At 34.4% G+C, this 12,089-nt stretch overlaps 2 protein-coding genes across 2 annotated transcripts in view; both read right to left on the bottom strand.

Moving 5' to 3' along the window:
* Positions 1–1,644: 1,644 nt before the first annotated feature.
* LOC100177494 (CUB and peptidase domain-containing protein 2-like) lies at positions 1,645–5,150 on the bottom strand. The gene is made up of 6 exons (XM_002129831.5): positions 4,933–5,150; positions 4,719–4,875; positions 3,428–3,531; positions 3,064–3,225; positions 2,039–2,184; positions 1,645–1,985 (listed from the first exon to the last, which is right to left on the bottom strand). Exons 1-6 carry the CDS (start codon positions 5,012–5,014, stop codon positions 1,665–1,667), a joined length of 972 nt encoding a protein of 323 aa, XP_002129867.1. The 5' UTR covers positions 5,015–5,150; the 3' UTR covers positions 1,645–1,664.
* A 4,591-nt stretch (positions 5,151–9,741) lies between these two features.
* Positions 9,742–12,089, bottom strand: part of LOC100183001 (tetratricopeptide repeat protein 21B) — an 18,075-nt gene continuing 15,727 nt past the window's right edge. The window contains exons 30-32 of the mRNA XM_026837972.1: positions 11,069–11,197; positions 10,457–10,577; positions 9,742–10,042 (exon numbers count right to left, since the gene is read on the bottom strand). Coding sequence (XP_026693773.1) covers positions 9,897–10,042; positions 10,457–10,577; positions 11,069–11,197 — 396 coding nt within the window. The 3' untranslated portion in view covers positions 9,742–9,896. The remainder of the gene's footprint in view (positions 10,043–10,456; positions 10,578–11,068; positions 11,198–12,089) is intronic.

Here is a 12,089-nt window from a genome sequence, read left to right as displayed (position 1 = left end):
TACCCATAACCTTTGGGTTAGACTCGCTAGAGGGTACGGCGAGGTTAATGTATTTATTTTATATACAATCTCAGTTTGAAATATTTTTTAATTTCGTAAGAAATGTCTCAGTTTCCATGGAGGTAATGCCGAGCTGATGAAACAGCAAGATGTTGGAATGACATCGAACGGTGAGCAAGTTTACATTAGTTTCGTTAGAAGCGGCTTAAACCTTTGACATACTTATAAATTAAATGACGTATATTTTCGACCTGAATGAATGTAACTTTCTTCATCCTCGCGTGGCCGGAAAACGACAGTCGTTATAACACGGGTGTAGATACACCTCGTGCCAGCTTATAAGTTACAATGAATGTTACTTGTGGATAATTATTTTTTTGAACTTTTTCATGTATGGATGATAAAATGGACAACCCATTAGTGACCACTGCGTTGGAGCAAATGCCGATAAGTGTCTTGCCCAAGGACACATACGTCCACAGTGGTAGCAGCAACGAGGCTTGTACCCATTACTTCTGGGTTACAGGCAGGCGCGCCAACTACTTTACCACGGCGCCGAACCTGTTGCCAGAAGAAGATAAAAACTTCTTATGGAATGACAAAACGATTAAAACCGAATGTCAAACACAGAATACCCGTGATATAGCTTGAATATGATAGGTGCGTATTCCATTCTCAGCCTATTTTATTAAAGTACTATACTGGATTAGTGGTTCAAACTCGCAAACTATAAAATATCAGCAGTTTCAATATGATTCAACAAGCATTCAAAATGAACATCTTACTATTATATAGTAGTGTTGGGAAAGATGGGACACTGCCCCATTTAGTAGTAAACAAAGAACATTTAAAGGATTATAAAACCGTATCCTCGCGACTTCCATAGACCGTTGTTAATTGTTTAAAGCACGATCAGGATATTTGGATATTGGGTGCTAAAGGTGTCACATCTTCCCCCCACCCTACTGTATATCGGCACTAACGTACCCAATGACTGTTTATACAGCAAAGAGACTATTGTATATAATTCAACCTGTTCGGTGTGTGGTTTATAAAAGGTCAGTGGTATCATTATCACACACTCATAAAGTTCAAACACAATATCAGCGTAGTTCTGATGCGCTGCCAAAATGAAGTCGAAGATATGGTCGTGGAAACCATTACGTGATGTTTTGGTTCGAAATATTTAAGGAATGTGGCTTATTTACACCTTAACGCTCAAACTATTGGTCACGAAACATTACTTTTATCTAAACAGTGCATAGATATTATAAACAATGCCAAGTTATACACCGAGCAATTTATGTTTATATAAGCAATAACGCCTAAAAAATTGAAGCATGCTGGTTTACCTGTTTTTTTTGGTTTAAGTCCATATATATATCAAGTTATAATAATTCGTTTCCATTTATTAGAGCTGTGCTCTCTTGTTTACTAAGAAAATGCAAAGCTTCTTTACTGTACAGGGAAACTTTATGATTGACAATTAATCAAACTACATTTAAATAAATAGTAAATGTACATTTAAATACGACAGATTGCATTATTTTGTTAAACTCTAAGTATAGTGAAAAGGACAACTTAATACGTAAGATGTATTGTAACAAAGAAGTTTAATAATTGTTGTGCTAGTATTATTTATCAAAATCAAATACAGAGCAATTTTATGTGGACGTGGTGTTTGTACTTTCTGTGGCTTCTGGTAAAAAATGCAAGCCAAAAACATCCAGAGCAGATGGCCGAGTGCTTTTGGGGGTAGCTCTTCCACTACAAGATATTAGTCGTGTAGCATCTATGGTACCTCCGTACTCGTTAATGATCAGTTTTACCCATTGAAGGTTTGGACCAACAGCCGTGTATACTGTTGGAACACCGGTTAAGCCACAAGGCTCCCGACCTCCATGTACCACACCAACGAGGTAATATCCTCTGCAAATATTTTGAGTTGTTCTTAATGGACACACCAATGGTCCTCCGACGTCACCCTATAAAAACGTGATTTTAATATCAGCGTTATGTATTAACACATAAGACTCACATTACACGTGTCCCTCCCATGCGCACCATAGCTGCAAATTTTATCGTCAGATATTTGGTCCAAATAAAACGTTTCGCAACGTCTTTTGGACACGAATGGAAATAAAACTTCTTGAAGGGTGGTGGACATCTGTGTACTATTCCAAGCTGAAAAAAATTTTCATATAACTAGATCAACTTTTTTCTATTGTATTTTTCCTTTCTGTTTATCGTCCTTTTTGTTAAGATCACGTTAGTCATTTTGTACAATATGGCGGGGCAATATAATAGGACACTTGGTCAGACAAAACTATTTTTTTTTTAGATTTCGTTTTACATGCCCCCATTTAATGATAATCAGAAAAATAATGTTACAGAATTATTCGACAGTATTATAACGACCTAAAGAGCGCATTAAAAGCGAAAACTTGTTTAGTATTAAAATAATATGTTAAAGAAACACAATATTTTTAAACAGGTGAAAATGCGAAATAATAAGGTGCTAAGTTTGAATACTAGCTTAATCATAGCAAAGCCGATAACATTTTGTAGTTTGTGAACGATCAAACTAGTTTCATAGCTTCATAAAAAAAAGTTGAATATTTCGTACAATTTGATTTTACTAATCATCAAAAGCCGTCATGTATGTTGATTGGAAATGTTTGGCAATATGCGCTTAAGTGTCTCATCTTCCCCCGCTCCACTATATGCTAAGTTATGCAAATGCGACATAAATAAAATATAGCAACGCCGGTACTTAAAATAATTTGCTGTGAGACGTTTATTACGCGGGGAGCCACAGTAAACAAAACATAACGTCTTTACCAATATTCGAATACAACATCAAAGGTTAAATTAACTAAAACAACAAAGAAATGAATTAGATATTAACAACACAACAATTGTTAAAAACACGAGTATAAACAACTTAGGGGAAATGTTAAAAAGCATTGCAGTTAAACCAAGCTTATATCAAGTTTATATCGAATGCTTCAGCATGTATAAGTAAAACCGATATCCAAACACTTTATTTTATATATTATTTACCTAACAATCCATATCCTGTAGCAATACATTCACGCAAGGTACCACCACCTCTTAATACGACCCAATCCCGTTGAAGGACAGTTTCGTCGAGGCACACCACACTGGACAGCGGTTCTGGGTACCTTAATCTCACTAAAGCCAAGTTTACACTTTGTCGTGGATCTAAATGAAATAAATGCAGCCAGTTTAAGTTGTGAATAGAGTCATTGAAGGACCGTTATTATTTATTTTAAACTTTGGTCAAGCAGGCGGTCCCCTTATCGAGGCCATCGCTCTATTCGCGCAGTGTGCTTCGTTCAGCTTCACGATATCAATATATTTACATTCTATAAAAATATGGTCATGTTTACTATGTAATATTTACTTGTAGGGTCGTAACACGGATGTGTCTGAACATCAGCAACTTGGTGGTTTCGCTGGCTTGTTCTATTAAACGTGTTAAACGTTACGGTTATTGCCCTGTATTCTCTGAAATAAATATGTCGTTAAAAATACGTCTGTTTTGTGGTAAGGTGACTTCAGATGAATTCAAACTTACTTGAGCCGTAACATGAACCCTTTAAAAATACTATAATTAAAGAGCAAAAAGGTAAAAAAAGTGCTTTATTTTTTAACATAGTAGCAACATATGTTTTGCTGATAAGTAGGGTGAGGTAGATTGGGACATGGGGCTAGTTTGCTTTTTTAAAACCTTTTTGCATGAGTCCCCATTTTATAATAGACGAAAAACAGTACTATGTGCTTGTTCACCGTACTATCCTACAATATTCTCACGACCCAAGAAAAGGCGATAACGGTTATTAGGTATTAAAATTCAGTGTCAAATGAACACAACATTTTCTCAGTTGCTGAAGACAGCATAATAATAAGATGCTCATTTTGAAACTGGGGTACAAGTTGTAACGTTTCATGTTTTAATGCCAAATAATGTTAGAAAAATCCTAACTTTTTAAACGATATCGTACTGTATAGTCACCTTTTAAAACCTATAGCAGTGCAGCAAGGAAACGAATTTAAAACCTATGATTTCCAAAGCTTACGATAGTATTTTAGTTTATTTATGAATATTTTTAAAAAAACGAAAAAAAGGTTTTTAAAATGTACCATCTCGCCCCGCCAGTTTGCGAATTTCTATAATATAAAATTAAATTTGTCCAATAAGTGAGATGTGTATAGTGAGAACGCATGGTATATATGGGAGAATTATATGCACACATATACGCTTCAGTTTATTTTGATTTAAAACCGCAACGTAATCCCAGGGTTGGTTTAACCTTTGGGTTGTTCCAAACTTCATTAGTGTTATCATACCAACTAAAATTCTAGCCAACTCTGTTATTATACAAAACTCAATTTATTTCAATTTAAATGCAGAATGAACTACGCATTTGTTAGTACGGCTAAAGCGCAACTTAATTATGGCACGCGAAACTGTTTGGACAAAACGCCCACCTCGTAAATATTTAAAATGGCGTTACCGCAATTGCTTATATTTGTGGTTTTACAGTGAAAATATTATGGTAACGCCTCGTATCGGGCCTTAACAAAATTTTGTAGCGCATAAAAAATGGTATGCAATGCAACTATTAATCAATTGTGATAGATATTCCTACACAGCAATAAATCAAGACCCAACAATAAAGTAGTTAACCCACCTGACACAATGGGCAGCAGTTAGCACCCAGAATGGATTAACCAGCGTTCCACCGCATACCATTCGTTTCGGAAGGCCAAAGGGTTTTGTGATAATCAGTGTCGCTTGCCACGGCCAGTCTGTTTGACGAGCAGTTCTGCCTCCAACAATTTTAAGAACTTGCGGAATAGATTGTTTAAATTATAAAGTTAATTTATATAATGTATCGTGCATACTTATATTTGCGTGGGTGGCCGTACTTCTTAAACAGCTGTAGGTGACGAGCAAACTCATGAAAATAAACGTAACCTTTTGCATTTTAACGATTTAAACTTTCTAAAAACCAGTTCTGAATATATGGCATTTAAAGTTTTGAACTCGGTACTAACACTATACTGTTCAAGTATGTTATCATTTAATCTTTTGCTGACATTGGCTCTCTTATATTTTTACTCACACCCGGACAAAATTACCAATTTTGGATTAGTTTACAAAAATCAAAATATACGTCCATGTTTTCTTGGAAATTTTGGTCGACTGTTGAGCGCTCTAAGCAATTACCGAATTAATGCTGCGTGCGTAAGTACTTATACCTCAGGTGTTTAACCAAGCTGTGACTAGTCTTGATGCGTAATCGATGAAGATTTCATATACGACTATCAAACGAATTGTGAGTCGCATCTTTTATCTTATACGCACAATGCGTGCTGTCCGTACCATCCACGGCATCGCCCTTGGGGTGGAATGGAATGAAGATTTGACGTACGGACAAAATACCAGTTAAGTGTTGCTTATCGACAAATACATTAAAATAAAGATAAGCATCACGTTGGCAACAGTTAATTGCTTTCTATATTCACAGGAGCTATAAATGGAGAAATAGCCGCAGCGTTAAAGGCCGTAACATGAACTTGCTAGTGTAAAATTAACGGGACACTCATTTTGTACTTAAATAAAATCTAAACCCACAAATTTGGTCAGATCGACAACTCAGATTTATTTTCTCTTAAGCCGATTATAGCAATAGGTCATATTCGCGTGACTTTTCACAGCGCATCGCTATGTAGCAATCGAAGCTGCATAATCTTGATAGAGACATTTCGGCTGGCTTATTTTTTTGCGGGTCTTAACAGTTATCGCTTAACGACTCGTTAAGTTGTTAAATAACGATTAGGGAAGTTTGCGTGAGAATCGATAAATATGAGAAACGCTGTTGCGATTTTCAGTGCTTTACATAGAAATCAGCTTGTAAAATCCGATATGCTAAACATTTGTTACAAGAACATGTTAATCAGTCGCCACTGCAGAGTGCGATACCATGTTATTCTGCCTGTTTAAGAAGACCTTGCTGTACAAGTTAATTTGATTACGCATTCTTCAAGTTTCATTCGCGCGAGGAGGGAATTTCTTGGAATGAGTAATCAAAGTCCATCACATGAGACACATGCGTGCAAACTGCTCAGACAAAAGGAAACCTGAAGGTTGTATGCAAAAGTAAAGCATGTTTCGTGATGGTTGTAAGAGATTATACTTTGCTTAATTACAATTAAATTATATAGTAGGGTGGGGGAAGATGGGACACCTTTAGCACATAATACCCAGATATTCTGATTGTGTTTTTAACAATTAACAACGGTCTATGAGAGTCATGAGGACATAGTTTCATATTTCTTTGAATGTTTTTTGTTTACTACTAAATGGGACGAGAAAATAGAGTTAAAAAGTGTCCCATCTTCCCCCATCGTACTGTATCGGGAATCCTAACACATAAAACAAATTTCACAGTATTATATGAAGTTTGGAAGTAGCGAAATAAACTGCTTTGCTTTGTAAATTTCAATCGAGTCGATAAATAACTCCTGTTGTGTTTTATTATATTTCTTTAAAGTATTGTTAATTAATAAAGGTATGATGATACTATAAGTTCGTGGTACCACCCAAAAAACATACATTTTGAGTTTGGAAATATTAGGCAATATGTGCTCTTTATATACTATATGTTTTAAATGGATATATACATATGTATGCTCCTTACTGTTTGTTCCATGTTACATCTTGCATGTTTACTATTCATTAAATTTTGACTGAATAGCATTTGACTGGAACAAAGCACGTGGTTTTATAAGCAAAACACCATCGTGACTGATGTGCACGCAAATATTCACTAGGAGTAATTTTTGTCATGTATTTTTTTCTGAATAATAATACAGTTCCAAGAAAACGTATTAGTTTATGGTTCAATTTATTTAAACACTGACTAATAAAAAACATTTAGGCGTAAAAATAAATACCCTTCTGTTTCGTTGGTCCACATTTAAGCTGCAATGTATGAGGGTTTAATAACCACATTGCTAATTTATGTTTTTACAAAGGTCGAGGTTTGTATTTCTACATTGGCTTGGCTCAAATCAACCCGAGTAAAACCGGATTAAAGTGGAATGATGGGACGAATGCAATATCAAGTAAAACACAGTGGAGTGTCAGCCAACCAAATAATAATGAAAATAACAAGCGTTGTGTTCGCCTGCGTTGTGATGGGAACCGCAATTACCGTTGAAATGATATATTTTGTTGGCACGCCTTAACTACATTTGCGACCCGCATACAGGTTAGATGCAATGTGAAAATCAAAGGCAAAATATGAATACCATTTTTTTACTCCGAATAGTTGTACTGCTGTCAGTTACAATATTTGTTTCATTCACTAAATTTATGGTAGGTGCGGGGAATGATAGAACACCTTTTCATTCTATCTCGTTTCATTTGGTAGTAAACAAAGAACATTCAAAGAAACATAAAACCGTATCCCCACGACTCCTATAGACCGTTGTTAAATGTTTAAAATACGAACAGGAGGATAAGTGTGTCCCGTCTTCCCCACTCCACTTATAACATGCAGGATAAACCGTGACGTTGGGAGCCTGCAGTGATAGTTAGTTTCATTATTACGTGTTTTCGTTTTGAACATCACTGTTAACGAATCTTCCGTTCATCTTGTCTACTCCAGCAAAAGTCGCACCGTTTTAGATATTGTGTACAGAATGTGTTTAGGTGCCGCCCGTACAAAGTAGAAGCAAGTGCTCGTATGTTAGATAAAAGTTTACCCCATCGTTCCATTGTAAACCTCATCGATATTCGATAACATTCATTTATAGCGAGGTTGGAAAGAATCAACTTAAACAGCGGGTGGTCCACATCCAAGATCAACAAATCGTTGATGGCTTACTTCAATATACCAGTCCAAGTTTATTAAACAACACCATCTATTCTGTAACTGCAGTGTAGTAGTGTAAATATAGAAAGTTTACATGGCAAAGAAATTATCATATACCCGGTTAATTTTATTAGGTTTACTATACATGTTGCAGAATCCTATAAATTTAAAAATATTTTAACTTTGTGTATCATTTCCCCCCACATTTACGTTTTAATTTTCAGCTAATTTTTACTTTCAGTTAATTTTAACTTTTTCGATTTGTACAAAATATGTGCGAAAACGTGTATTTGTTGGAGTCTTTCAACTCCCCACAAAAATAATAAATAAACCCAGCGCTCTCTGGCGGTTGTTTTTTATTGCACTTTGTTGTTGTCTGTTTTGAATTCCCTTTGATTTTTCACTATTTGTTTGCACCAGTCACTAGTAGTTGCTTAAACTAGGTGATTAGGTAGTATATCGTGAAATTATAGGCCGGACAATGGACCTAGTTATCATTAATAAAAAGCAGATTATATATTTTTTAGATATTGTTATTGTTAATATACTAAAAACTAAAAAGTAAGTATCACATTTCAGTCATGAGAAATAAACAAAAAGTAAAAAAGAAATTGGATTCTAAAAATCAATTTCTAAAGCAATTAAGAAGAAACTTAAAATCCCCACCAATAAAATGCATGACACAAGTTTTTAAGTGTCGTAAAAACAACAACAAAGAGAAAGAACTGTCAAGTAAAGTTGACTTGAAATATATGAAGAAGGACAAAAATGATTATGATGTCATAATGAAACCGCGACGATTTTGTCTGGAAAGTTTCAAATTACGAAGGAAACAGAACAACCCTCAACCGGGGATTGGAAGCTTTTGCTGTAAAGAAAATATTGAGGATAAAATCAAAAGTAGCAAAATGATAACAGCTTCAGCATTGGTCAAGATAGAGAATAGGCCATCAAAGCCAGTGGTACATGTTGATGTTGACAATAAAGATGCTTCTGGTGATATAAGCAGTGACAGTAGATCATGCAGCAGTGGGGGTAAGGTGCCTGTTGCAAGCAGTTCAGAGGGTAATCCACTAACACAAACAAATAACACAAACTTTAACTTTACATATAATTTACTCTCTGAAAGCCAGCAGTTGTTATATGATAGTCTTAAATTTGACTCCAATGCTGATTTTAATATTGATAAAATAAGAGAAAAACTAAGAAATATGTACCTTCAGTAAAGTACGGTTAAAACTATTTAGCAAGTTTCATGTTATGTTTGTGTTCAGTAATGAGATATTTTTATTTTATATTTTATTTTGCTCACTATCTAGTTAACCTTATGTACATTTTGATTTTATTAAACAATATTCATCAATCCAATGTTTCTTTCCCACTGTATGGTTATTCACTGTTTGATTACAGAACTGCATTAAATGTATTTCAGCCAGTTGTATATAAAGCTGATATGTATATATTAAATATATAAATACTATTTAATCATATTTGCATAACACGGGTTCAAAACGCGAGCTGTAACATCAGTTAGTAGGTTTTAGGATGAGTATGTTCTTAGAAGACACTGAACAGTTTTCATTACAACTAGTCACTCTACTGTGCTGCTTATAACTTTCCTATTAATTCACGATACATGATGCCCAAGTATGGGATGGTATAAGATGTCTGTGTTTGTACTAAAATTATCTGCAGCAATTAATTTCAATTATGATTTAGATGTTAAGACTTAACATTTCTAGCTAGTGCATCTGCTTTAAGTTTTTTAAACTGCTTTAAATGTATAACATGTATAAATTTTAAAACTTCCAATAAATTTATCAGACATTTATAAGGTTTAATAAAGAACTAGATGTATTATGTATACGAAAGCACATGTTAGTAAAGAAACATAAAAACAAACAACTTTAAAGTGATTCTACATAAAAAGAACAAATACGAACATTATAAAAGCAGTTTATAAACTGCACATATTTTCCACATCCACTAGACACGAATTGTAGCTCGTGCTTTATCTAATATTTCTTTCTTCATTCGCGGATAGTTTGGATTTGTTGCAAGAACTTTATGAGCTATATCAATTGCATCAGCGTTGCGTTTTGCCTTTAAGTAGTTAAACGCTAATTTGTAACCTGAAATATGATTTGGTTTATAAAGTCTTTATATACAAGTTAATAGTTAAAAATAAGTGAATGAATGTAACTTGCTTTATCCTCACGTGGCTAGAAAACGACAAGCGTAACAACATATTACACACACACTTACTAAAAAATAACACTTTTTGTGTAAGAATTCTAACTTTGGGGACTTAACCATTTTATTATATTATTGTAAGAATTTTGTATGCTGTTCTTCACAATGCATCATCTAAAACTTGTCTTTGGGGGCTGATACCAGCAATGTTTTTTAAAGGAAACATTACTAAATATAAGAACATATATTAATAACGTTTAAAATATCTATTATTTTATAACTACAAAAAACAGGTTATCAGTAGTACTGATTCAGTACTGTTACAAAACAAAACAACAAAAGTAAAATGTTACCAATCACAGGGTCACTCTGGTTGCTATACTCCCAAGCCTTCTCATAATGTGTTGCAGCATCTTTGTACGACATTTGCTTTTCATATATGAATCCTGTATACTCATAAGCTTTGCAGCAAGACTGCAGAAAAATGTGTGGATAAAAGTGTTATAAGCTAATATGATAAGTTTTAATGTTAACACTATATATCATTGTCACATGAGCCATTCTGGTCATAAATTTTTTGCAATAACCAATAATGGCTCTTGAATTCCCTGAATCTGTTTTGTGGAAACTTTTCCATAAGCTGTTGGCTTATTGTTAATTAAGTACCCATAAGTTATTGGCTCTCGACAATTTAATAACTTTTAAAGTTTTAAGTAAAACATGTGACTCAAATCTCAAATTCTTTACCAACTTATCATGTATAACTAAAATAAGTTTTTAAAAATAGCAGGACACTGACAGGGCAATGTTATAACAAATGAACCGAGTGTATTGATAGGTATAACACGAATGTTCTTTTTGACAGAAATACATAATAGTGCAGAATGATGTAATTATAAGTTGCGATGTAACTTTGAGATGACTGTTTCATGAGTTAATGGACTTTAATTAAAATACAAACAGACCTTGTTATGTTCAAGACACTTTTTAAGCAGCTCTGTTGCCATGTCATACTTTGAAGCTTGTATGTAAATATCAGCAAGTAATAACCACGCATGCTCGAACTCATCAGCTTCTTCAGAAGTCCATTGCATCTAAAAACATTTGTTTAAACATTATAATAGAGAGTACCTCTGTTAAAAAAAGTACAGACTTAGTAAAGGGAAAATGTCAGTATACGTTCAAAATTTTACAATTTTATATTTCTAATTTATATGGATTCAGCCTACATCATAGTCAAAAATCTGGGTTTTTTGGTTCGATTTAGCCCATTACTTTATTTTTATCATTCTGATAACAGTTTTTTATATTATTCAAAAGCATTGATATACATGTTTGTAGGGATGTGCTGAAGTTGAAAAAGCTCGGGTTCGCCGAGCGCCGAGCTTCAACGAAAATCTCGGCACGAGCCCGAGCCCGAGCACCTATGACGTCATCAAGGAGAAAGGCGTACGAGAATGCGTTCCTATTCAGCCGAAAAGCGTCGCTAATCAAAATAATACAGAACACGTGGTTTGCGGTTAAAGACGCGTCTTGTTTCGTAATTTCTACTGTTGCAAAATGTAAAATTCATACAAAAAGTATTTAATTAAAAAAATATATATAATTGTTACAGCCAGTGGCGCAACTGGCAAGTTTCTACGCATGTTCATCTTGGATATGGTAACGGTTATTTACGTCAGAATAAACCTTTACGATCGTTACATCACAAACGAGATTGTTGAAAACAATCGTGTTTCATTCGCTTCTATACGATCTGCAGTTTGTGTATAATTTTTGTTTCTGATGATTAGTTTAAATGCAGGTAAATCGCGATTATGTGAGTTTTAATTGGTGCAAATATAAGAGCGAGGAGCGACGCTATCAGTAAATTGGAACCAACATAAATTGTAATATGATATTACAAAGTATCGTCCCGGCCGAGCTTGGACAGAAGCCAAAAAACATCGTTTGTTGGCACCGCACGAGAAACAAAGTTTCATTACA

Source organism: Ciona intestinalis, unplaced genomic scaffold (assembly GCF_000224145.3).
Source record: "Ciona intestinalis unplaced genomic scaffold, KH HT000042.2, whole genome shotgun sequence".
In the NCBI taxonomy this organism is placed as follows: Eukaryota; Metazoa; Chordata; class Ascidiacea; order Phlebobranchia; family Cionidae; genus Ciona; species Ciona intestinalis.
Note: the sequence above shows the minus strand (reverse complement) of the source record. Positions and strands in the feature narration are given on the sequence as shown.